Genomic DNA, 24,583 nt, shown 5'->3' with positions numbered 1-24,583 from the left:
AATAAACAAAACAAAACAGTTTAATCATGCAGAAGGCCTTGCATCCATGGCCGGAATGCCCACATAAAGACTACTACAGACTACTACATTGCCTCCTCCGATACGTGGAGTCACAAGCCGCTTCTTTTCACCTGACAGTGGGGAGTTTCACCGGGGGGATGTAGCACATGGGAGGATCACGCTATTCCCCCCAGCTACAGTAAAAGATTTTGTTTTAATAATTTTATTTGGTGTTTTCATACTTTTTTATTAGATAGTCACAGTGGAGGTAGACAGGAAATGGGGAGAGCCCCCCCCCCCAAACAGGTGCCCCGACCGACCAGAGGAGGCACTAGTGCAGCAACCAGGACACGTACCCACGTCCGGCTTCCCACCCACAGACATGGCCAATTGTGTCTGTAGGGACGCCCGACCAAGCCGGAAGTAACACAGGGTTTCGAACCGGTGACCCCCCTGTTGGTGGGCAACGGAATAGACCGCCACACTACCCGGATGCCCCACTAATTGCTTTTGTAATGAGAAACTTTGCACTTGGCACATTCTCCTTGCCGGGCTTTAGCACCGTCCAAAGGGGCTGTTGCTGAAGCCTTCAAAACCCGATACGTCTTGTCTAAAATAGGAGCTTCACCGCACAGCCAGACACGGCTTAACATTTTCCATTAAATATAGTCACAAACCAGGTTTTCTACCAAGTTAAAATAAACACTATGTTTGCACTTCCGCACTTGGGTTTTCCAGGCTAAATCTGTGTGGTTGGTGGTCAGACCACAGGGTTGCTCCTATTCGAAACAGACTCTGAATAATGGTGAAATAAATCAATCTGAAGTGTAGATACATCACGGGGTTTGAAGGCTCAACTGTGTTAAGAGCCAAGCAAAAAGATTCAAAGTGGCAAGTTTCTCGATACCGAGGCGATGTGTGGAGTTTTTGTCTGTGGGATTAAGTCTGTAGTACAAAATAACACTCAGAATATCCGTTTTGCTGAGTAGGACAAAGGGAAGAGTCCTCATAAAGCTGTCCGTAATCCTCCGTTAAACTAAACTGCCTTGTCTTTCTAGGGGGAAAGGACAACAGCACTAACCTTAGCTTGTTAGTTTAGCAGCTTACCGCACAAGTACTGGTTTTTTCACGTGTGCAAATAAACACCAACAGTATAAATGCGCACGTTGATGAATTAAATGAGATGCCACCACTCGGTAAGTAAAATGTAAATTGGATAAAGGTAGAACTACACTTTGCAGATACACAATCAGGTTTATGCTTAAATGCGAGATCACATAACTTGCAGTATTTTCAGGAAAATGCAATAATTTATTGTGAAAATATTCATTAATATCTTACATTGTCATCGGCTTTGTGAGAGTGCAATATTGTCAGTTCAATTCTGCGCTCTATCGGTAGAAAAACAGTATCATTATATTCAAGTTTCATTTCCGCGTGCTGAGGAGCAAGTCCTCGGGTCACGCGGCCTCTACTCCCCTCTCATCCTTACTGAGACTGACTGAGTATGGCACGAGCGCGACTGAGCTTAGTTTCTTCTTCTAAAACACGCAGTTGGCTATTCTTAAAGCCCACTTAGCGCCCCCTGGTGTCAGATCTTCACCATACAGTCTGAACAGTTGGCCCGGATGGTGTCAGATATGACTTTTGCCCCGGATTCTCCGATGCCATTTCCCTGCAGGCTGCAAGAAAAGTAAAAAAAAGGGGGTGACTTTGTTTTTATTCAGTTGTTGACTTCATTTATCTATCTATCTATCGTTACAAGAAAAAAACAACAGCATAAACCTGCACTCCTCCTGTACAATCCACCTTGCTTTCTCTTACATAGTAACACACACACACACACACACACACACACACACACACACACACACACACACTGAAATAAGATATCATGTTACTCACTTGATGTAGGTGAGCTGATGGTTTCCTTTCAAGGCTATCGCGATGAATATGGCTCCATCCATGCCTAAAGAATTCTCCTTGAGGCTACACACACACACACAGACACACACACAGACACACACACACACACACACAATCAAACATAAAATCCCAGCCAACTTTTAATGAAACAAAATGAAACACATTTAGACCACGCACTCAGAAGTCATTCATCTTAGTACATACACACTTAGAAATTAGTGAACAATGCATAAATTACTGTGCCCTAGCAGCTCAACTGGCTGTGTGTACCGCAGGTCTGTTGGGAGTGCTGGTTACTGACGAGAGGCCCACACAACAAAAATAGAGCTCCAAAATGAAAAAATCTTGCCTTGCTACATTAAAAAAAAAAACCCACACACAATCCTCCTTACAGGAAGCAGTCAGCAGCGGCACACCGCAGCGTGGTGGGACTGCTATATCAAACAACAAGCCATGGTGATGCTACATGGTACAATAATACCAGTGAGGACACGTTTCATTCTGATTATGGGTATAACTGTGACCCAGAAAGAGCCCAGTCATCAGGGGTATTATGGCTCTTATGGAGCAGTTCCTGCTACGTCCTGTAAGGTTTCTCTCAGGCCAGTGCAAGGAGGTGAAAACCCAAAATGACAAGGATTGCAAATCTGCATCATCTCCTCTTTCTTTCTTTTTGGCGTGTTGATGCTGGTCACGTGGCTTGGGTCACGGGCTGTCCCAGTGGCATCCTGCGCATCATCCATCCATCCATTGTCCGAACCGCTTATCCTGCTCTCAGGGTTGCGGGGATGCTGGAACCTATCCCAGCAGTCACTGGGGCAGTAGGTGGGGAGACACCCTCGACAGGCCGACAGGCCATCACACAGGGCCCACACACACACACACACACACACACACGCATTCACACCTAGGGACAATTTAGTACGGCCGATTCACCTGACCTACATGTCTTTGGACTGTGGGAGGAAACCGGAGCACCTGGAGAAAACCCACATAGACATGGGGAGAACATGCAAACTCCACACAGAGGACGACCCGGGACGACCCCCAAGATTGGACTACCCCGGGGCTCGAACCCAGGACCTTCTTGCTGTGAGGCGACTACACTAACCACTGCACCACCGTGCCGCTCCTGTGCATCATATTCTTCATAAATGTTTATAATTCTGTTATCCTCATTATGTAAACACAACATCCATTGCACGTTGTCCGTCTTGGGAGAGAGACCCCTCCTCTGTTGCTCTCCCTGAGGTTTCTTCCTATTTTTTCCCCTCTGTTAAAGGTTTTTTAGGGAGTTGTTCCTTATCTGATGCGAGGGTCTAAGGACAGGATGTTGTGTTGCTGTAAAGCCGCTTGAGGCAAATTTGTAATTCGTGACATTGGGCTATACAAATAGATTTGACTTGACTTAGCAAAAAATGTTTATAGCTTGGGCCGTCTGGGTAGCATAGAGGTCTATTCCATTGCCTACTAACACAGGGATCGCTGGTTCGAATCCCCGTGTTACCTCCGGCTTGGTCGGGCGTCCCTACAGACATCGTGTCTGCGGGTGGGAAGCTGGATGTAGGTGTGTGTCCTGGTCGCTGCACTAGCGCCTCCTCTGGTTGGTCGGGGCACCTGTTCAAGGGGGAGGGGTAACTGGGGGGAATAGCATGATCCTCCCACGCACTACATCCCCTGGTGAAACTCCTCACTGTCAGGTGAAAAGAAGCGGCTGGGGACTCCACATGTGTCGGAGGAGGCATGCGGTAGTCTGCAGCCCTCCCCGGATCGGCAGAGGGGGTGGAGCAGTGGCTGGGATGGTTTGGGAGAGTGGGGTAATTGGCCAAGTGCAGCTGGGGAGAAAAAGCGGGGGATGGGGGGGGGTGTTCATAGCCATCAATCAAACATGATTAAGTTATTTTAGGAGATCCAGGAAGACCCCCCCCCCACACACTGCACATAAACGGTGACGATGTGTATATTGTGGATAACATCAAATTCCTGGGAATCCACATAACCAAATAAGTCACGTGGTCACTCAACACCTCCACCTCCCCCCACCTGGTGAAGAAAGCACAAGAGAGGCTTTTCTTCCTCAGGAAACTTAGACAAGCCGGTCTCCCTTCTCAGCTGCTGGTCAGCTTGTACAGAAGAAGCACAACAGAAAGCCTCCTCTGTCAGTGTGGCACAGTGTGCTATGCCAGCTGCACAGCAGGGAACAGGAAGGACTTGGCCTGGGTGGTGCAGACGGCACAGAGAATTGTGGGAGCTGTGCTCCCGGACCTGGATGCTGTGTATGCTGGCCGCCTGCAGAGGAAAGCCAGCAAAGACACAACACAGCCGGGTCACTGTCTGTCTGTTCCCTGGCCATCGGGGGAAAAGATACCGCACCATCAAAACCCGGAGTAACAGGAACGGCTTCTTCCCCAGAGCTGTGGCCTCCAACCCCCCAACACCCCCCCCACCCCCACCCACACACACACACCTGCCGAGAGCTGCTGAGGACTCGCTGCTACTAAAGCCGCTGCAATATGGACCACTGTGTGCAATAATCCCACGCACTAGTTTGAGCTTTAGAAGCTGCTGCTGTCTTTTATTGTCTCATCATCATTTTTACTACCTCACTTATTCATACTACCTCACATATTTATACTACCTCACTTATTTATACTACCTCACTTATTTATACTACCTCACTTATTCATACTACCTCACATATTTATACTACCTCACTTATTTATACTACCTCACTTATTTATACTACCTCACTTATTCATACTACCTCACATATTTATACTACCTCACTTATTTATACTACCTCACTTATTTATACTACCTCACTTATTCATACTACCTCACATATTTATACTACCTCACTTATTTATACTACCTCACTTATTTATACTACCTCACTTATTCATACTACCTCGTTTATACTACCTCACTTGTTTATACTACCTCACTTATTTATACTACCTCACTTATTCATAATACCTCGTTTATACTACCTCACTTGTTTATACTACCTCACTTATTTATACTACCTCACTTATTTATACTACCTCACATATTTATACTACCTCACTTATTTATACTACCTACTTATTTATACTACCTCGTTTATACTACCTCACTTGTTTATGCTATCTCACTTGTTTATGCTATCTCACTTGTTTATACTACCTCGTTTATACTCCCTCACTTGTTTATACTATCTCACTTGTTTATACTATCTCACTTGTTTATACTACCTCACTTATTTATACTAACTCACGTATTTATACTACCTCGTTTATACTCCCTCACTTGTTTATACTATCTCACTTGTTTATACTACCTCACTTATTCATACTACCTCACTTATTCATACTACCTCACTTATTTATACTACCTCACTTATTTATACTAACTCACATATTTATACTACCTCGTTTATACTCCCTCACTTGTTTATACTATCTCACTAATTTTTACTACCTCACTTATTCATACTACCTCACTTATTTATACTACCTCACATATTTATACTACCTCATTTATACTGCCTCACTTGTTTATACTTTATACTACCTCACTTGTTTGTACTACCTCACTTATTTATACTAAATGTTGTTTGTTCTCGTTTTATCTTGTTTTATAATCCTTTACCTTATGTAGTGTTGCTGGTCTGAGACTCACCAAACGACATGTCTTTGTGTGCGCACAATGACCATAAAGTATCTCATGACTAGTTTCAAGGTGTTGCTGGAGCGCCTCTCTGACCAACCCGATCGCGTGGCTGAAACTTCCTGTTGACTCGTTTCCTTTCCTGTGTCTCGGCTAATAATAAACAACGGACACGGCGACTTTGTGACGAGTGCTGAGACCCTCGCCGGCGATAACGCAACTTAAATAAAGGTGCATTATCACCTTTACCCTTTCTTCTACTTTTCCATGACGCCACAGTTCAAACAGAGACCTTGAATGGTGCATTGATCACGTTATGAAATTTTAAAAAATCAAAAGGTCACGTGACATGCCTCAAAATATGCTCCAAGTAAGTATCTGGAGTACCATAGCGACACCGATATACAGAAGAGTACAGTACAGTACGGTACACTACAGTACAGTAGGGTACAGTATAGTACAGTACAGTACAGTAGAGCACAGTAGGGTACAGTATAGTACAGTACAGTAGGGTACAGTACAGTACAGTAGGGTACAGTATAGTACAGTACAGTAGAGTACAGTACAGTACATTACGGTACACTACAGTACAGTAGGGTACAGTATAGTACAGTACAGTAGGGTACAGTATAGTACAGTACAGTAGAGTACAGTACAGTACAGTAGGGTACAGTATAGTACAGTACAGTAGAGTACAGTACAGTAGGGTACAGTACAGTAGGGTACAGTATAGTACAGTACAGTAGGGTACAGTACAGTAGGGTACAGTATAGTACAGTACAGTAGAGTACAGTACAGTGGGGTGCAGTACAGGGTTGTAGTCTGCCAGCATTGTGTATCAGTGGTCAGACTGACTCTGATCCACACAGAGGATTTAAGACGACCCCCGTGGCGACTCACTTCAGAGATATAAGGCTTCTGTTGTTCTTCAGGGCATTGGCCAACGCCTTCGCTCCACCCATTCCCACCGAGTTCCCACACAGGCTGGAACACAAGGGATGGCACGGTACCGAGGAAAAAAAGGGACAAAATATGGCAAAAAGCATTATAACAGAATATGTAAGAAGTACAATAATCATGATATCAAAGGAAGGTGAACCAGGTCATCTGGACACAACGTTTGTTGAGAGAAACGTTTCTTCACTCATCTAAGTGACCTCTTCACATAGTCTAATATGTCTAATGAAGTTATAGATGCTTATAGGGCATTATAGGTGCTTATAGGGCGTTATAGATGCAAGCTCCATAGAACGTAAGTGGTAAAACTTTCTATGAAGCTTACATCTATAATGCACCATATGGGGATTAATAATATCTTATAATGTTTATTTATCTATTTTTATTTTGCTATAAGTGTAGCTATAAGTCATTGAAAAGATTCATTATAACCACATATACGCCCTCACAACACCTCATAACCACCTTTATGATACATTATGTCAATCAATTATGAATGGTTATAATTCAAAACGGATTTATGCATTATAAATATGTCATCATTAGCCTGTTTATCTGTCAAATGTCATAATGCATCATAGCCAACTTGTTCTGCTGAAGTTTTGTAGAGGTGCATAATGAGACTTCAGTGCTATTTCACAGTCTTCAGCCATAGCTGTTAGTCATTGTAATACACATTATAGGGCATCATAGATGCCCTATACTACACTATAGGGTGTTATAGATGCTTATATGGCATTACAGGTGCTTATAGGGCGTTATAGATGCAAGCTTCATAGAAAGTGTTACCGTAAGTTTTAATGTATTCTGGGTTCAAAAAAAGTGAACCTGTCCTTTAATACCCATACAGTCACTGCATCGCTGAGCGGGCAGTAATGTAGAAAGAACAAATAGAAAACAGCTGGAAGGTAGTGGTAGTGTAGGTGAAAGAGAGCTACAGGTTATAGTAATATACCAATATATAGTATTACAGTATACGACTGAATCAAAATCTGATTTATTGCCAAGTGGTTCAAGAACATACAAGGAATTTGTCTCGCTGTCTTGGTGCAAGATGGTAAAATTAACAGTAAATAGTAAAGATAAAGATTAAAACAATAATAGAATACGCATACAAGATAAAATAACGTAAAAATAAGGCGTAATAACGGGGAGAGACTGCATAAAGAGAGACTGGACTCACTCCAAGGTGTGTAGGGTCTTATTGACCATAAGAGCCTCTGCCAACGCCGTGGCACCCGCTGTACCTGCTGAGACACCCTGTAGGCTGAGGAGACCACACACACACACACACACACACACACACAATTGTGTCTGTAAGGACGCCTGACCAAGCCGGAGGCAACACGGGGATTCGAACTGCCGGTCCCCGTGTTGATAGGCAACGGAATAGACTGCTACACCACCTGGACACCCATGACAGACTGTTTTGACCAGGTCTTTGTCAGTGTCATGACACAGCAACTCACAACGCAGTGCAACACAACAGAACACAATGTAACGCATCACAATGCAATGCAGCACAACACAACGCAATGCAACACAACAGAACACAACCCGACGCAATGTTGCACAACACAACGCAGCGCAACACAATGCAACACAACACAACATGACCCAATGCAACACAACACAACGGAACACAATGAAACACAACACGAAGCAATGCAGCACAACATAACACCGCAATGCAGCGTAATGCAACACAACACTACGCAGCACAATGCAACACAACACCGCACTGCAACACAATACAATGCAGTGGAACATAACACAGCACAGCACTGCAATGCAACACAATGCTATGCAACACAACGCAACATAATGCAACGGAACACAACACAACACACTGAGCCCTCGTGGAGCTACAGGAGACGACAGCACATGAATACATCATGAAGAGAGGAGGAGCAGAAACGCGCCGTCGCGTCTACAGAAACCAGTCTGTGTGTGACTTTCCGTTCTGCAGTTAACTGACATGTAACTGCTTGGTCAGGACGTATCTATCGTAAACACTCCCAGCTGAGTCACCATCTGATGAAGGTCAAGTTTATCAACAGACAAGCCAAGTCTGCACATACCGGTAACATGTCTGGATGCTCAACACAATAACACACAGACACGAACCCCGGGTTTTGAAATCAAACAAAATCATCTAAAACTGAAAAAACAAAACCTACATTGCTGAGATACTGAATGCCTAATTTACACATTTGTGGGGTGTTAGGTGTCATTCTGTACAAAGTCCAATTAACTTGTATTCTTTTTTTTAATATATTTAATTTAACCAGGAAGATCCCTCGAGAGTAACAACCCCAACAACACTTAATTTTTGATCTGGACGGCACACCACAGCCACAAAACAAATAAATAAACAAACAAATAATAACATGGTTAAACATTCAGGGTACAGAACAGAGGATACAAAGAAGAAAACAGAATATTCAAGTCAGACACCAACCATAGGGTCTGCAGAGAAGCGTTGGTCTTCAGGGCTTTAGCGAGGAAGCAGACACCTTCATCACCGATAGCATTCTCCTGTAAACTGCATGAAAAGAGGAGAGAACACACACACACACACACACACACACACACACACACACACACACACACACACACACTGTTAATCACACTACACACCAACATCACCACTCTACTGGGTTCATTGCGATTTCCAACCGCTAGTCAAGGGCCAACATTAAACAACATCAGTGACACAGGAAATCTGTATTTGCTCAAGATAACATCCCTGTGTGCTAAATCTGAGAGTACACACATATTTTTTTTCAGAGAGAGACACTGTATCACCGTATTAGACTTTACACGGCGCACAGCACAGATATAAATATATATATGGAGGTGAGAGAGACAGGGATATGTAACAGGATCAGGGATGGGCAACATGATCCAGAAAGGGCCGGTGTGGGTGCAGGTCTTTGTTCCAACCGAGCAGTTACACACCTCGAGTCTACAAATCAAGGTCCTTCGTTAGCAAAGACTATCAGTTGACTAATAGAATCGGGTGTGTAACTGCTTGGTTGGAACCAAGACCCGCACCCCCACCGGCCCTTTCTGGATCATGTTGCTCATCCCGGTAGGTGGAGGGCTTTCATATCAGTCTTACTCCAGGAGTTGCATAGTAGAGTTGGACAGCAGAGCGTGAGCCAAGACTTTAGTGGCCGTGGATGTGATGAAATTCCACTGCAGGCTGGTGGAAAAGAAGAGAAGCGCGTTAGGTTAATTAATATATTTCACCGGTCTATTCATATGATGCCAAATGTTTGTGTAAGCAGCTGTGGGCACAAAGCAAAGTCTAATAATTGCTAACACACTGTCCCTTTATTGCAAAAACATAAACGTGTATATATATATATATAGGCTGTGATAGGCTCCAGCATCCCCATGACCCTGAGAGTTTGGGATATATATCCGCCAGCCTTCTCGTCCATGGAAGGTACTCTCTCCACTTGCCTCTCCACAACGTGGAAGCTCCTTTCAGGGATCATAGGGGCTAGCTAGGCTGAATAGGCACATGAGTCAGTACATGAGCGAAACTCATTGAAACTCATTGGAAACAACCCCAGAGGGTCAAAGCACCTGCAACTGGTCTATAGAGCAGTCACCCAAGACTCTAAGACCAGACAGACCAACCTGAGCACTGCCTGGATTGACTACAAGAAAGCCTACAACTCAGTGCCCCCAACACATGGATACTGGAGTTCTTGGCACTATACAAGGCCAACAGAACACTGATAGCCTTCCTCAAGAACTCAATACGGCTCTGGAAAACAAACCTAGAGGCCTACTCCAAGGCCATCGCACAAGTGACCCTCGAATGCAGCATATATCAAGGTGAGGCACCATCCCCGCTGCTGTTCTACATAGGCCTGAACCTCCTCAGTCACATCATCGCAAAGAGTGGCTAAGGATACAAGTTCAGAAGTGGGGTATCCATCAGTCACCTCCTCTACATGGATGACATCAAGCTGTATGCCAAGTGTGACTACAATCTCCTCCTCCTCCCTGACACGGGAAGACAACTTCACATCCATCCAGAAGAAAGCTCACCAAAGATTATTCTTTCTAAGGCAACTTGGGAAATTTGGAGAGTGGAGGGCTGCAATGTTACAGTTCTACAGAGCTGTAGTGTGTGTGCGAACTTCTCAATAACTGTATGGTATGGCAACTCTACAGCCCATGGGAAAGAACTGTTGGGCAGAGTGGTGCACACAGCTTCAAAAACTGGCTGTGAACGCCCCACCATTTCTGAATTGTACCACATCCACATTCAGCGGAAAGGTTTCACAATTCCGAAGGACTCCTCACACGCCGTGTGGCCATGCATGCAAACTCGTGTGAGTCTGCATGCAAGGCCACACGAGGGTGCCAGTGTGCATCTCTTGCCCATGTACTGGTCTATCTGTTGTCACTGACATACTGCTGGTTGCTGCATGTCTGTGAGTTTGTGTAAGGGTCTGGGTAGACTGTAAAACTGAATTGCCCTTCCGGGATAAATAAAGTTGTCGGAATCTAAATCTGAACACCCGGCCAACCCCGTATTCAATCATCCTCCTTCGGGTAAAAGACGCCACAGTATCAAGACCAGAACATCTTGCTTCCTCAGTAGCACTTACCCTGAAGCAATTTACACCCTAAATGCTTCACTGGTTGTATAAACTTGTATAGACTCTTTAAGCACATGCACTTCAATTTGTCACCTTAAGGGCATGGGCCATATGGGTTGCAATAACTGAATTATAATTGTTATTATAATTCAATTATTAGCTAATTGGCTAGTTTCCATCAGCAGTCCCTTTGCCTGACAGTGTTAGGCATAACAATTGTAACAGTATTTCTTTGTGGACACTTCTTGTAGTATGTATTGTGTGGTTGTGTTTACTGTGGTTATCTTTGAGCACACTGACACAAATTCCAAATCAGCTATAAAGTTGATATGGCAATACATTATTGGATTTTGAATCTTGAATCATGAACGAGACCGATTAACTGAGCCACTTCACCAGAATATACAGCGATGACATTAGGTTGTCATTCGGACTGGATAAGTGCGGCTGAATGGTGACAAAGAGAGGGAAGGTGATCAAGATTGAAGCGGTGGAGCTACCAGAAGGTAGGATTGCAGGCATACAGGACAGTTAAAAGTACCTGGGTATAACACAGACCAATGGGAGCCATGGCGAGAAAGCAAGGAGGTCAACCACAGCTAACACCTCCAGAGAGTAAGGCAGGTCCCAACATGTGCGCCCTACCAGTCGTCAGATACCCAGCTGGGATAATATGGACACAGGAGGAAATGGATGCCACAGAGGTCAACACACGAAAACTCCTCACAATGCATGGAGGATTCCCCCCGAAGTCCAGCACTCTTGAGACTGTATGAGCAGCGAAATGACGGGGGGCAAGTATTGGTGAGGGTCAGAGCCACTATCTGGGATGAAAAGGCTGGTCTGAAGGACAACACAGAGTCTCTGATCATGGCAGCACAAGAGCGGGCACTCAGCACCAGACCAGATCTATAGAGGCAAGGGTCCACCACAGTAGACTGGATCCAAGATGCAGGCTGTGCAAAGATGCCCATGAGACAATCCAGCACATAGTAGCAGGGTGTAAGAAGCAGGCTGCAACAGCCTACACTGTTCCCAATATGGACTGAAAGTCCCCAAGTCCAGCTGGGAAACACCACCAAAGGTGGTTGAGAACAGCAGAGCAAAGGCCCTGTGGGACTTCAAGTTCTAGATGGACAAGCAGGTGCTGGTCAACCAACCAGACATAGTGGTGATTGACAAGGAGCGGAAGAGAGCAGTAGTGACAGGTGTGGCAATCCTGGCTGACAGGAACATCAGAAAGAAGGAACAAGAAAAGATAGAGAAATACCAAGGGCCGAAGAAAGAACTGGAATGGATGTGGAAGGTGAAGTCCGAAGGGGTCCCTGGTAATGGGAGCACTAGGGGCTCTGACCCCCAACCTGGGAGAGTGTGGCTCCAGTAGGTTCCAGGAGCAACATCTGAGGTCTCCATCCAGAAGAGTGCAGTTCTAGGTACAGCAAAGGTATGGCGCAGAACCCTCAAACTCTCAGGCCTCTGGTAGAGGACCCAAGTTTGAGAAGACACACACCACCCCATGGGGGGGAGGCAGGGGGAAAGAGGGGGACTTTTTTATATTTATATGTATAAGAAAATTAATTTGTAAGATCTGAAAAATCTTGTGTGTGTGTGTGAGTGTGTATGTGTGTGTGTGTGTGTGTGTTCTTACTGTAAAGAGGTTAGCGCTCGGTTGACCTTAATTGCCCCTGCTATGGCCTGAACCCCCTCATCATGCAGCAGGTTGGCTGTGAGACTAGAATTTACATAAAAACACGTACACAAACGTACAGATAGACAAATATACACACACACACGAACAAACATAGACAAACACGCACACATTTTTCGTTTTACTCATTGATGCTGCAGCTCTGTCTGGTGGATGAAGTCTTATACAAGCTCGTTCTGTCATATCACTGCTTGTCAGACGCAACTTCACTTCCTCTTCAGTCTTGACGCTACCTGCCTGTTTCTTCCTCCTTTGGCTGCTGTGATGAAAACTTGAAACACGTTTCCCTGAGAATATCTTACCAAACAGCGGCCGGCGAGTTAAGCAACTACCAACACACAGTGAGACAGAATCACAAAGTAAATCTTCGGGATCACGCGGGGTGCATCTTGAGCTCATACTGAAAGACTGAAAAGTGAACCAAACTGACTTGGGGGCAGAAAAAAAAAATGAAGAGGAAAATAAAAACATCATGGATGACCACACGGCTCCAGTCCTGAACCCCACCAGGTTTCCCAGGCTCACATCCCGCGGTGCTCAAATCCTGATTCTCTGGATGGCAGCACTTTCCTCTGACGGGTATTACTACGAAATAGGGCCGACATGTTTCACACAGCCAAGACCCCCCCCCCTCCCTCCCTCCCAGCACCGTAGAAGAGCGACTCACTCAAGCTCCTGCAGGGAGGTGTTTTCTCGCAGGGCGTCGGCCATGTTCTTCGCTCCTTCCACGCAGATGGAGTTTTCTCGCAGGCTGAAGGGAGGAAGGGAGGAAGGGAGAAAGGGAAAAGCCACAGAGGCAGAAATGAAAAAAAAAAGAGGCTGAAACTTTACAGCAACTTTAACCACTGGTTCTTCTCCTTCATGCTGGAACCCAGCACCATTTCTAACCGGGCAAACAGCAATAATTAGTACAGTAGTTATCGTTTTTACAGGCTGTATGTTTGGCTAGCAGAAAGCAGAGGTGTGGACTCAAGTCATCGGACTTGGGACTCAAGTCAGACTCAAGCCACAAACTTGATGACTTCAGACTTTTTGTTTTTTATTTTCTCCCTTTTTCTCCCCAATTTTACTTGGCCAAATACCCCACTCTTCCGAGCCATCCCGGTCTCTGCTCCAGCCCCTCTGCCGATCCGGGGAGGGCTGCAGACTACCACAAGCCTCCTCCCATACATGTGGAGTCACCAGCCGCTTCTTTTCACCTGACAGTGAGGAGTTTCACCAGGGGGACGTAGCACGTGGGAGGATCACGCTATTTTTTACAAGCACCTTGGGTGTCTTGAAAAGTGCTATATAATGTAATAATAACAATAATTATTATTCCCCCCAGTTCCCCCTCCAAACAGGCACCCTGACCAACCAGAGGAGGCGCTAGTGCAGTGACTAGGACACACCCACATCCGGCTTCCCACCCGCAGACACGGACAATTGTGTCTGTAGGGACGCCCGACCAAGCCGGAGGTAACACGGGGATTTGAACCGGCGATCCCTGTGTTGGTAGGCAGCGGAATAGACCGCCATGCCACCCAGATGCCCCCTGATGACTTCAGACTTGACAAAAATGAAACAGACTTGAAACTCCTCTTTGACTTTAACCTCAATGACTCATGACTTGACTTGGACTCGAGCCTTTTGACTGGAAAGATCTGAGACCTTCTCCGAGCCCAAAGATAAAACGCCTTTGAGGAGTATGCAAATTTAACCACTGCTCTGTTGTTAAAATGTTGAAATGGCATTAAATTTGGTGAAGAGCACATGATGACTAGTTTAGGACTTGAAACTCAAAGCTTAGGACTTGGGACTTGAGTGCCAAGACTTGAGGCTTATTTGTGGCTTGGAAAACAATGACTCGATCTGTTAGTTAGCATCAAGTGTTGCATTTTAAGTGTACTTGTTTGAACATTAAGTGTATTGAACATTGTACAGCATATCAATGTAGCTTAAAATCCCCTACTAAGGTCAATATCGCATTTCTATTGTAAAGTCTTGCTTTTTACACTCTGTGCATCCCCTAACTCCTCATTTACTAATCTATTCTGATGTTTGGATAATGTTTGGCATGTAGGTGCTCTTCCACAGATACTCTTCTTCCGCGGAGATAAGAGCCTCGGAGTTTTTCTGCCTAAAAATATTGTTTTCTTTGGCCGGGCGTCCCTACAGACACAGTTGGTTGGCTGTGTCTGCAGGTGGGAAGCCGGATGTGGGTATGTGTCCTGGTCGCTGCACTAGCGCCTCCTCTGGTCGGTCTGAGCGCGTGTTCGGGGGGGGAGGGGGAACTGGGGGGAATAGCGTGATCCTCCCACGCACTACCATCCCCCTGGCGAAACTCCTCACTGTCAGGTGAAAAGAAGCGGCTGGTGACTCCACATGTATCGGAGGAGGCATGTGGTAGTCTGCAGCCCTCCCCAGATCGGCAGAGGGGGTGGAGCAGCGACCGGTACGGCTCGGAAAAGTGGGGTAATTGGCTGGATACAACTGCGGAGAAAAAGGGGGAAATCACAAATAAATAAATAAATAAATAAATAGATAGATAATACATTGTATTGTGAATTTTGGGTAGATTTCGGGTTCATGCTTGGGTAGATAGTTGTTCATTGATGTAATTTCTTCTCCTTCAGTATGCTGTGTTTACGTCCTGGTGTCTTTACTCGTCCTACTGAGGCTAACTGCATGTTTGTGCAAACAGCTGTGAACGGAAACCTGAATTTGAACTCGAGACGGCTGAGCGAGCGGCGGTGGCGCTCTCCACTCGACCCGAGGAATGGAAATAGAACTGGAAAACCGTCTAAACGATATTCAAGGCTTCCGGACGTCATACTCACTTTAAGGAGATGAGGCCTCGGTTCAGCCTCAGCGCTTTGGTCAGGGCTGCCATTCCCTTGTTGCTGATAGAGTTACTCTGCAGGCTGGAACAATGACAGAAAAAAATAAATATTCATAGAAATATTCTCATGACCGGCACCAGACGTGTATTTTGAATCCTTTGAGAGGCAGTGGATTCTACTTAACAGCATAATACGATCACAAAGAAGCAAACACGGAATATAGAAAAGTCCCAATGTAAATCATTTTACTCATTAACTACCACTCATCATATTTCCATTACATCTATTTTGCTCATAGGTTGCTCAGTTTATTCTGAGTAATGGGTGGCTGGTTATTCAAAGGGTTACGGTGCCCTTCTAAATGGAGTTGGTGAGTGACTGAGGTATCATTGTCTGTGATGACGTGAGGGGATTCAGTGGGTTTCTACTGAGGACGGTACTGACTGCAGAGAGAGGAGGGTGTGGTTGACAGAAAGGGCTTCGGCCAGAGCGACTGTTCCCGTGTCCCCGAGCTGGTTACTGCAGAGGCTGCAGATGCACAAAACAGAAAAAAAACCAAAAAAAACAAAAACCCATAAGCATGCATCCAGCATAAGCACACATTATTACTTTGCTCAGTCTGCAAAGTACTGAACTTGGTTTCAATGCTAAGTTTTGCAAGGCTGTAAGTTGCACATTTGCAGCTGCTATACTCATTGCACATCAATCTTTCTACTCCTATGTTGAATTGTTACTGTATTTTGATTTTATCTATCTTAATTTCTTTTTGGTGGCTCTTAATTGTGCATGTTTGGTGTTGTTTTATGTGTTGCACTAACTAGCAGCTAACTGATGCAAGACAAGTTTCCTGTGGAGGGGAAAATAAAAGCGATGATGTGGCAGTAAAGATTTGCATGTAAGAAGTGTAATGAAAGCTATTATTATCCACCAGCACACACTCTGCACTAGCATACTTGTTTTAACTACGTGAAAACCTGGTAAGTGTGGCAGGGCACCTCAAGAATGCTTTGAAGTTTTGTTTTTATGATTATTTAAGCAAAAGAATGATCTTGGCTTCTTCCCTGTGCAAAAAGGATAAATAAATAAATAAATAAATAAATAAATAAAGAGCAGTCATTCAAAAGGTACAATCATCAGTTAATAAAATAGCTTTAAAAAATGTGCAGATCGTCATGACGACGGCATTGATGAAACATGTCAACGCTTAAAATGGTCCAGTAAATTTTTAATTTCTAGAGAGGAATGTGTGATCTTCAATGGTTTCCATGCTATTTAGTATTCTCATGTGGCCCACCAGGGCAAGAAAAACACGAGTATAATTCAAAATATTCTAAATCAGAAAAAATACAAAACCAAAAATGATTGATTTTGGAAAATGTTGGCGCTCACTCACTGAAACTGAATTACTGCATTTCATATTATTTGATCAAAAAACCCTGACAGACTTTTGAAGGTTAACGCAACCTGCTAAACTGTTTTTTTTTCATCTTCAGTGTTAACACAATATGTATGGAGTATAAATTCATCAACCTCAGGGTGTCAAATGAACTGGTGGGTATTGAAGTTAAACTTACATCAGCTCCGTGAGCGTTCGGTTCTTCTTCAGCGCCTCGGCGATCCTCCTGCCTCCGTCTGCCCTGATGGAGTTCTTCTGCATGCTGAGCCGTCACAAGGACACAACAGGCGAATCACAAAACAGCCTACCACTGGGATTCCCATCACTTTAAAGTGGCGGAGTGTTTACATAGAAAACTGCACAAGAGTTCATGTACACAATACGGTTCAATGAACTGAACGACTGGAAACATCAGGTACGTAAGTAGGCTGCAGTCGAGTTATTATGAGGACACGCATTGTTTTTATCCTTAAACCACTCACACAATGACACAAAGCACAACGCATACAACACACATGAACCGTTGGGCAGTTTCGGTAGTTTGAAGGCCAGCGACTCACGACTCACTTCAGAGAGACGAGCTTGCGGTTTGACTGCAGCACCTCTGCGAGGGCCCGGGCACCTTCCTCCTCAATGGCGTTGTTCTGGAAGCTGTAGTGTGGTGAGAGAAGTCAGAAAGATGCTACTCTGGTATTTGTTTTTTTCCCTGAGAAGAACTCTGAAGATGATCCACGGGAGATGATACACTCACCTGATTGAAACAAGGGCTTGGTTCATCTTGAGGGCTTCTGCCAGGAACTTGGCGCCTTTAGGACCTATGCTGTTGCCACGGAGACTGATCCACAACAACTAGTTAGTGGTGGTGACAGTACAATCACAACAGAAACACACTAAACACAAACAACGTACACTCTTTTGAGCTTCCTACCAACATCCTGGGGAACAACATTGTTTTCCAGGATGTCCACTGTAGTGGACAGCAGAATAGTCTTCGTCTATTTACTGTCTCTGCCCCTCCGCCACCAGGGCGCACTACAGCTGTTAGCGGCAGCACATGCACCGAGAACTGGCCTCGCGCCACTGAACGTCCGTCCCGATGCTCCGCACTGCTCGAGCTCTGCTCGCAGAGCGTCGAGCGCCGCTTCCGGCTGCGGCGCTCGACGGATAAAGGTGATCACTCAGAATAACTTTGTATTGATTTGACCCTTCCCTCTAAGGGGACAAGTGGACCCAAACCATGCCAGGAAAATGCCCCCCATAGCATAACAGAGCCCCCAGACCCCCTCACTGTATGGAAAAAACATTCAGGTTTTCCCATTCATTTGTCACCCGTCTGTATATCAATATCAGGTAAAATTCCCTATGATTATAATGATAATAATATTTTCCATATCACATAGCACTACCTGAAACCTGAGAGGAAATCAGATTTCCATACTGGATTGGTTGAGGCCCGGGTTACCAACAACCGCCACCAGTACTGTTGGCCAGCAGGGTGCCGGTGGAAACTATGCTACTGTTGGGCAAGGGAGAAGGAGAGGAGGAAGACATGGCCAGAGGCAGTGGGAGAGGAGGAAGGGTAGGAGTGTGGAGGTGAGAGTCGGAACTTTGAATGTTGGCACCACGACTGGTAAAAGGTGGATTGGAGGTGGGTTCAAGCTCTTCTACCATGGTATGAATGGGAGGAGAAATGGGGTAGGGGTAATTCTGAAGGATGGGTATGTCATGATTGTGTTGGAGGTGAATAGTGTCAGACAAAGTGATGAGTATGAAACTGGAAATCAAAGGTGTGTTGATGAATGTTATCAGTGCATATGCCCCACAAGTTGGGTGTGAGATGGAAGAGAAAGAAGATTTCTGGAGTGAGTTGGATGGAGAGGTGGTAGTAGTAGTAGTAGTAGTAGTAGTAGTAGCAAACAACAATATATATATAACAAGCATTTCAAAATATGGGCATTCTTTCTTGGGCTGATATCAGTCATGAAATGGCAGACAGTATCAAACAGATCTCACTTACTCGAGTGCGGTTAGCGTCCTGTTGACCATGAGGGCTCGACTAAGAGCTTTGGCGCCTTTGTTGCCGATGGCATTCTCTGCCAAGCTAGGACACAACACAGGAAATAGGATGTCATTACCAAGTAAAATATCTTCATCATCATCAGCAGCAGCAGCAGCAGCTGCTGTATGCCATGGTTTCCTCTGAGAGTGCTGAATACTGAACCATGAATAAGGTATGTCATCACTTACAAGGACATTAATGAAAGGTCCTGCTTTGTTTTATTATCACATAGAAATGATGGTAATTCCCAGGCCCGTTTCTATATTAAATAAATTGAGATGAAGGTGTAATCTAACCTTATCCTCTGAATATGGCAGTCTTTGGCACTCAGTAAGCTTCCCAACAATTCCATGACATCATCTTTGAAGTTGTTATTCTCCAGTCTGCAATTGGAAATGTCAGTTAAAGGTCATATGGCCAGGGGATGAAGACAACTGTTAATCAGTGAAACTCCTAACCATGCAGCTGTGTCTTTGCCTTTTTTTTTTTTAGATTTCTCTACTTTGTAAAAAAATACTCATAATTCCCTAAACCTTTACCTAGTTAACAACTTAGATCTTTAGATATTTTTATATTCTAAGGTATGTACCAACTTTTTCATAGATATAGTTATATACACTAAGATTTTTTTCTGACCTTTTAAGTCCTGGGGTTCTATATGTTGAGCATCCCATCAAGTCATGTTGCTAGTATGTACAAACTTACTTGGCTGTCAGGAAAAAACCTGAATTTTAGCCTTACAATTCTTTTTGAAGACAAAAATTTGTTGAAACTAAAGAGCTGACCTGAGAGAGTTGCAGAATAGAAGCTGAGGGAGCAGACATTTAACTGTGGTGTAGTTCAGACAAGCAGATAGGTTGGTTTCCTCGCTGCACTCTGGGGAAACATGGAGAAGATAGGCCAGCACCACACAATGACCATGTGTCAACTTGCCACCCAGGGTTCCAACTCGTAAATCTTCCTCTATAACCCGCAACAGTTCTGTATAGTGTACTTCCTGCAGACAGTAAGCTAGGTTGACAGCGCGCAGGGAAACTACGGAGGCCCCGGTGGACAAGAGGTCTTGTATGAATCCTGCAGCCCAGGACTTGTGACTACCATCATCTTTCCCAAGAGCAAGGAGTCCCACAAGAGGCTTCGCTGCCACTGGACAAAGCAGGCCAGTGAGGAAGCGCATAAACAAGTCCAAGTGACCATCTTCGGCTTGCTGTGAGTGCTGCAGGGCACTCCTGAAGTGGTTCTGGAAGCCAATCTTTGGCCAGGACATTGCACTCTCAGAGAACAAATCAAAGATGGCCCGTTTGGAGGCAATGTGGTAGAATGTAGCCGCCAGAAACTCCTGCACGGTCAAATGAATGAAGCGGTAGGCTGTGCAGATGGGTGAATCTTCACGTACAAGAATCCCAGTGCCAAGACTACTCTGAGTGGACAAATCTACTCCATAGGCCCTGAGGTCTTGCTCAGTAAAGGCATACTTGCGCTTGAGAAGTCCATAAAATGCCAGACGTCCAAGACTCCCCAGCAGCTTCCGATTGCTCCCATGGAGCTGTTCCATCTTTACAGGCTCCCTGCCTCTTGGCTCTCCAGCTTCTGCCTTCATGGTGCAAAAATGGGAATAAAGTTCAGTGCATGTCCTGGGGAGGCTATCCTGCCAGCCATTCTGTAAGAGGTACCTCAGAGTGTCAGCCACTATCCAGCAAATACTTGGTATATAGGACATCACCATCAGGATCTTATGGGACTCTAAGTGTGCCCATATTTTACTTGGGAAATCCTTCTCTGAAAAGTAGTGGTTTAGGAATAGCTGGATGTCATTTGGACTGAAACCTGGGATCTCAGTCACCCTGTCTACCAGTCCTCCGGGGATGACTGAGGCCACTCCTGGTCTGGATGTCACCCACACTGCTGCCTTGGGGAGCAGATTCCCACGGATGATGTTGGTGACTAACTCATCGACAGACAGTTCTTTTTTGGGGTCAGTGCAGATGGTTGCATCAGAGAAGTTCAAAGGACATCGGAATTCATCTAAACCATCGAATATCAGCAACGTCCGACAAGCACTGCTCAGGACCAGACAAGGGTCTGTTAAATGTGGGAAAGCTAGCTTCACCAACCTCTCAACTGAAAGCTTCTCAGTTGAGTTGAACTCACAGAAGGCAAAAGGTAAGACAAAGCTGATATCCGTGCAGACGGATCCTTGGCTCCACTGCTTGACAAAGTGTCGGACCAGGGTAGTCTTACCGATACCAGCCACCCCCACAGTGAGGGAGACTCTGGGAGGAAGGCTGACTCGAGTCAGAGGTTCCAGGAGTTTGCAGAGGTCCAGCTGCCTGATATGGTTCCTCATTCCTCCCCGGATAGCTTCCACCTGCATGAGGTCATGTTCCTTCTGCTGTAGGTCAGACAGCCCATCAACCAGGAGCAAGGCTCGAGAGGAGACATTCAGGCCTGGCTGGCTGACCAAGTCCCAGTCTCTGTGTTGCTCCATGCGCTGTAGTAGCTCCTCCTTATGCTTCTTCACCATGGGGTCTACAAGTTATATATGTTGACATGTAAATCCAGAGAAGAACCACATTTTACACATATTTCTGTAATATAAGTATGGATATAATTATTGTTCAACCCTATGCCATAGCCAATGGACTACAAACTCCACTCATACCATGCATGATGATCAGCTGGGACACCTGGGAATCAGAGTTCTCTATGAAGGCTTGGAAGGTATTAGATCCTTGTGGGTCCCTGCTGGTGAGGATGTTTGTGAGGGCGGAAACCCGGTCTGACAGCTGTCCAGCTGTTTGGACCTGGGCCTCCTCGGTTGCACTCAGCAGATCCATCTTCCTCAGGTAAGATAGCGCCTCCCCCAGCAAAGAGGAGGTCATGAATCGCTGCAGCTGCTGTAGATGCTTGTGGATCCAGTCAGAATCTGGGACAAAACAGGCAGGATAGAAAAATCCAGAACAATTTGATGGACCCCAACCCTTTGACATTCTAATGTAGGGATAATAAATGTAAACATGTTTCTGCTCACAAAGTGCTGAAACTTTAATGTTTATTCAGTTGAAATTTTATAACTGTATGCTTTTTATATCATATGAATTCAAATGAAGTTAATATTTTGGCGAAAAAGAAACTATAAAATGTTCAGTGACAACCTTTTTCCTATAATGAAGCCAAGCTGACCAAAAAAAAATATAGAGACAAAAAATAAAACAAGTCCTTTGGTTCTAACCAACATAATACATGTTGAATAAGTCAAGTATGAAGTGTAACAATGATGAAAAGTAAATTTTAATTTCCTTATAGTTTTCATGTAAAAGGCATGAATTTCGAATGTAGTTGTCATCTTAGCTATTTTTTTTTGTCATGAAAAAAAACCAGGGGCAAACATTTCCCACCACATTTTTTTGTAACAAAATTGGGATTATTTTGTAAAAATATTTTCGCTGCTAAGGAGAGTAAGCAAAATGGAATTGAAAAGAAAAGAAAGGCCTTGTCCGTTTTTCTGATCTTGAGGGGGGAAACAATTCATACATAAACAGGACCTTTTACACAAAGCATCTCAATAGGAAAGGGTCAGAACACGGCCGGAGGATACACATGGAATGAATATCACATTAAAGCCTATATGTCCTTGGATATTGAGGCGATAACCATCAGCAGTCACCAGACATCCCTGTCACTGGAATGCTCCTCTTTTTTCTTCTTCTAAAAATGGACTCATAGGTATCTGATTTAAACAGCTCATGGAAGAGGAAAGAGACTGTAGAGTGCAGAGACCAGGACACATACCCACATCCGGCTTCCCACCCGCAGACATGGCCTGTATCTGCAGGGACACCCGACCAAGCTGGAGGTAACACGGGGATTCGAACCGACAATCCCGGTGTTGGTAGGCAACGTAATAGACGCTACCCGGATGCCCCTTTCAGTTAATTTTATTTATTTATTTATTCATTTTTACTAGCATGGCACAACTCAAGTTATATTTCTTCAAGTACATGGCAGGCGGGCAGAGAGGCAGAGAGCGAGAGAGGTTAGAAGGGAAGGACGAAGAGAGAAGAATAGGCAGCAGGGGGTTCATGTCGACGTGATGGGAGGAAAACTGACCTCTACTCTCTGATTCCCCCTTGGTGGAGGGACTGCGGGGGGCAAAGGATTGAAGATCCACATAGCAATCCCCCTGCCACGTGATGCGGTTGCTTCTGTCCAGAATCGAGTCGTAGTGGCTTTTCCTCTCCATCAGTGAACGTGTGATAGTTCCTGCTTAAGGATGTCCCCCCTCCACGTCCTTCACGCATAATCTAGAGTGGCTTCATTGTCACAAGGTAAAAATACATGAAATACAGGACGGTTTGTAATGCAGGGAGGCGAAGATTTCACGAATCAACGTCAACAGACAAGTGCCTTGATAACACACAGCCAATGAGAGGTTTTAGCCACCATTACGTCTCAGAGCACTGAGCTCGTTATATTGCTCCCCTGCAGAAATTATATCTGTACCGAGGAGAATTGTCGTGCATGCAAAATGGACACACACACACACACACACACACACACACACACACACACACACACACACACACTCAAGGACATTTTCTTTCGGTGTTCAAAATTAATTTGAGATAGAGCAAATAATGACTTTATGAAGGCAACACCTATGATCAGGCCTAACATGTAGGTGAAACATTATTAAGCGGTTTCCATCTATTGTGCATCAAGCACATAAATGCTTCGGGGTTTGCCTAACGTGCTTTCACTCACGGTGAGACTACTGCAGACAGGCTAGTGTATATATAAGCTGGAGGATTTTGTTGAAAAGAATGATACCGTTTTCCTGTGTGGTCTGTCGTTCTTAAGAGTCAGCAAGTCAGCCCAGACATCGGAAACTGCCTCTAAAAAAAAATTTTTTTTTTAAATCATCTCACCTGTCACTGTTCTGATGATGATATATATATATATATATATATATATATATATATATATATATATATATATATCTGTTATACAGATGTGTGGCAATGTAAATCTACATTGATGCTGGTATTAAAGGTCTCGTGGTGGTCTAAGACACACTTACACTAAATGTATTCAACATGACTTGTACTCTTGGCTGTGATATTTCCTCTGCATCAAAAGTACTACTACTATTACTCCATTAGGTACAACAATTATATGACTACTAAGGAGTAAATATACTATTACTGTTACATAAAGTAGTGCAACGGTAAGATTTCTATGTAGCAAATGTACATATATTAATTAATGTAGCAGAATAGTGATATAATTACCATGCACCACTACAACTACTACCTCTTATGGTATCAGAATCAGTTACCCAAATACTTTATTTCCCCCCGAGGGGGAAATTGGATCCTATTTCAGACACTCATGCTCTAGTGAAGAAAAACTAACACGACACAAGATAACAAGAAAATAGAA

General features: G+C 44.6%; 1 protein-coding gene across 1 annotated transcript; it reads right to left on the bottom strand.

Annotated features, from left to right (window-relative positions):
- Positions 1-1,355: 1,355 nt before the first annotated feature.
- Positions 1,356-23,565, bottom strand: nlrc3 (NLR family, CARD domain containing 3). Its single transcript, XM_056297288.1, has 18 exons — positions 23,252-23,565; positions 21,804-22,067; positions 19,927-21,670; positions 19,438-19,524; positions 19,100-19,183; positions 17,834-17,917; positions 17,650-17,733; positions 17,261-17,344; positions 16,131-16,214; positions 15,684-15,767; positions 13,532-13,615; positions 12,805-12,888; positions 9,656-9,739; positions 8,993-9,076; positions 7,715-7,798; positions 6,475-6,558; positions 1,906-1,989; positions 1,356-1,682 (listed from the first exon to the last, which is right to left on the bottom strand). Exons 1-18 carry the CDS (start codon positions 23,382-23,384, stop codon positions 1,592-1,594), a joined length of 3,411 nt encoding a protein of 1,136 aa, XP_056153263.1. The 5' UTR covers positions 23,385-23,565; the 3' UTR covers positions 1,356-1,591.
- Between the last annotated feature and the right edge of the window lie 1,018 nt (positions 23,566-24,583).

The sequence above is a fragment of the Lampris incognitus genome, chromosome 17 (genome assembly GCF_029633865.1).
Source record: "Lampris incognitus isolate fLamInc1 chromosome 17, fLamInc1.hap2, whole genome shotgun sequence".
Lineage (NCBI taxonomy): Eukaryota > Metazoa > Chordata > Actinopteri > Lampriformes > Lampridae > Lampris > Lampris incognitus.
This window is presented reverse-complemented; position numbering and strand designations above follow the sequence as displayed.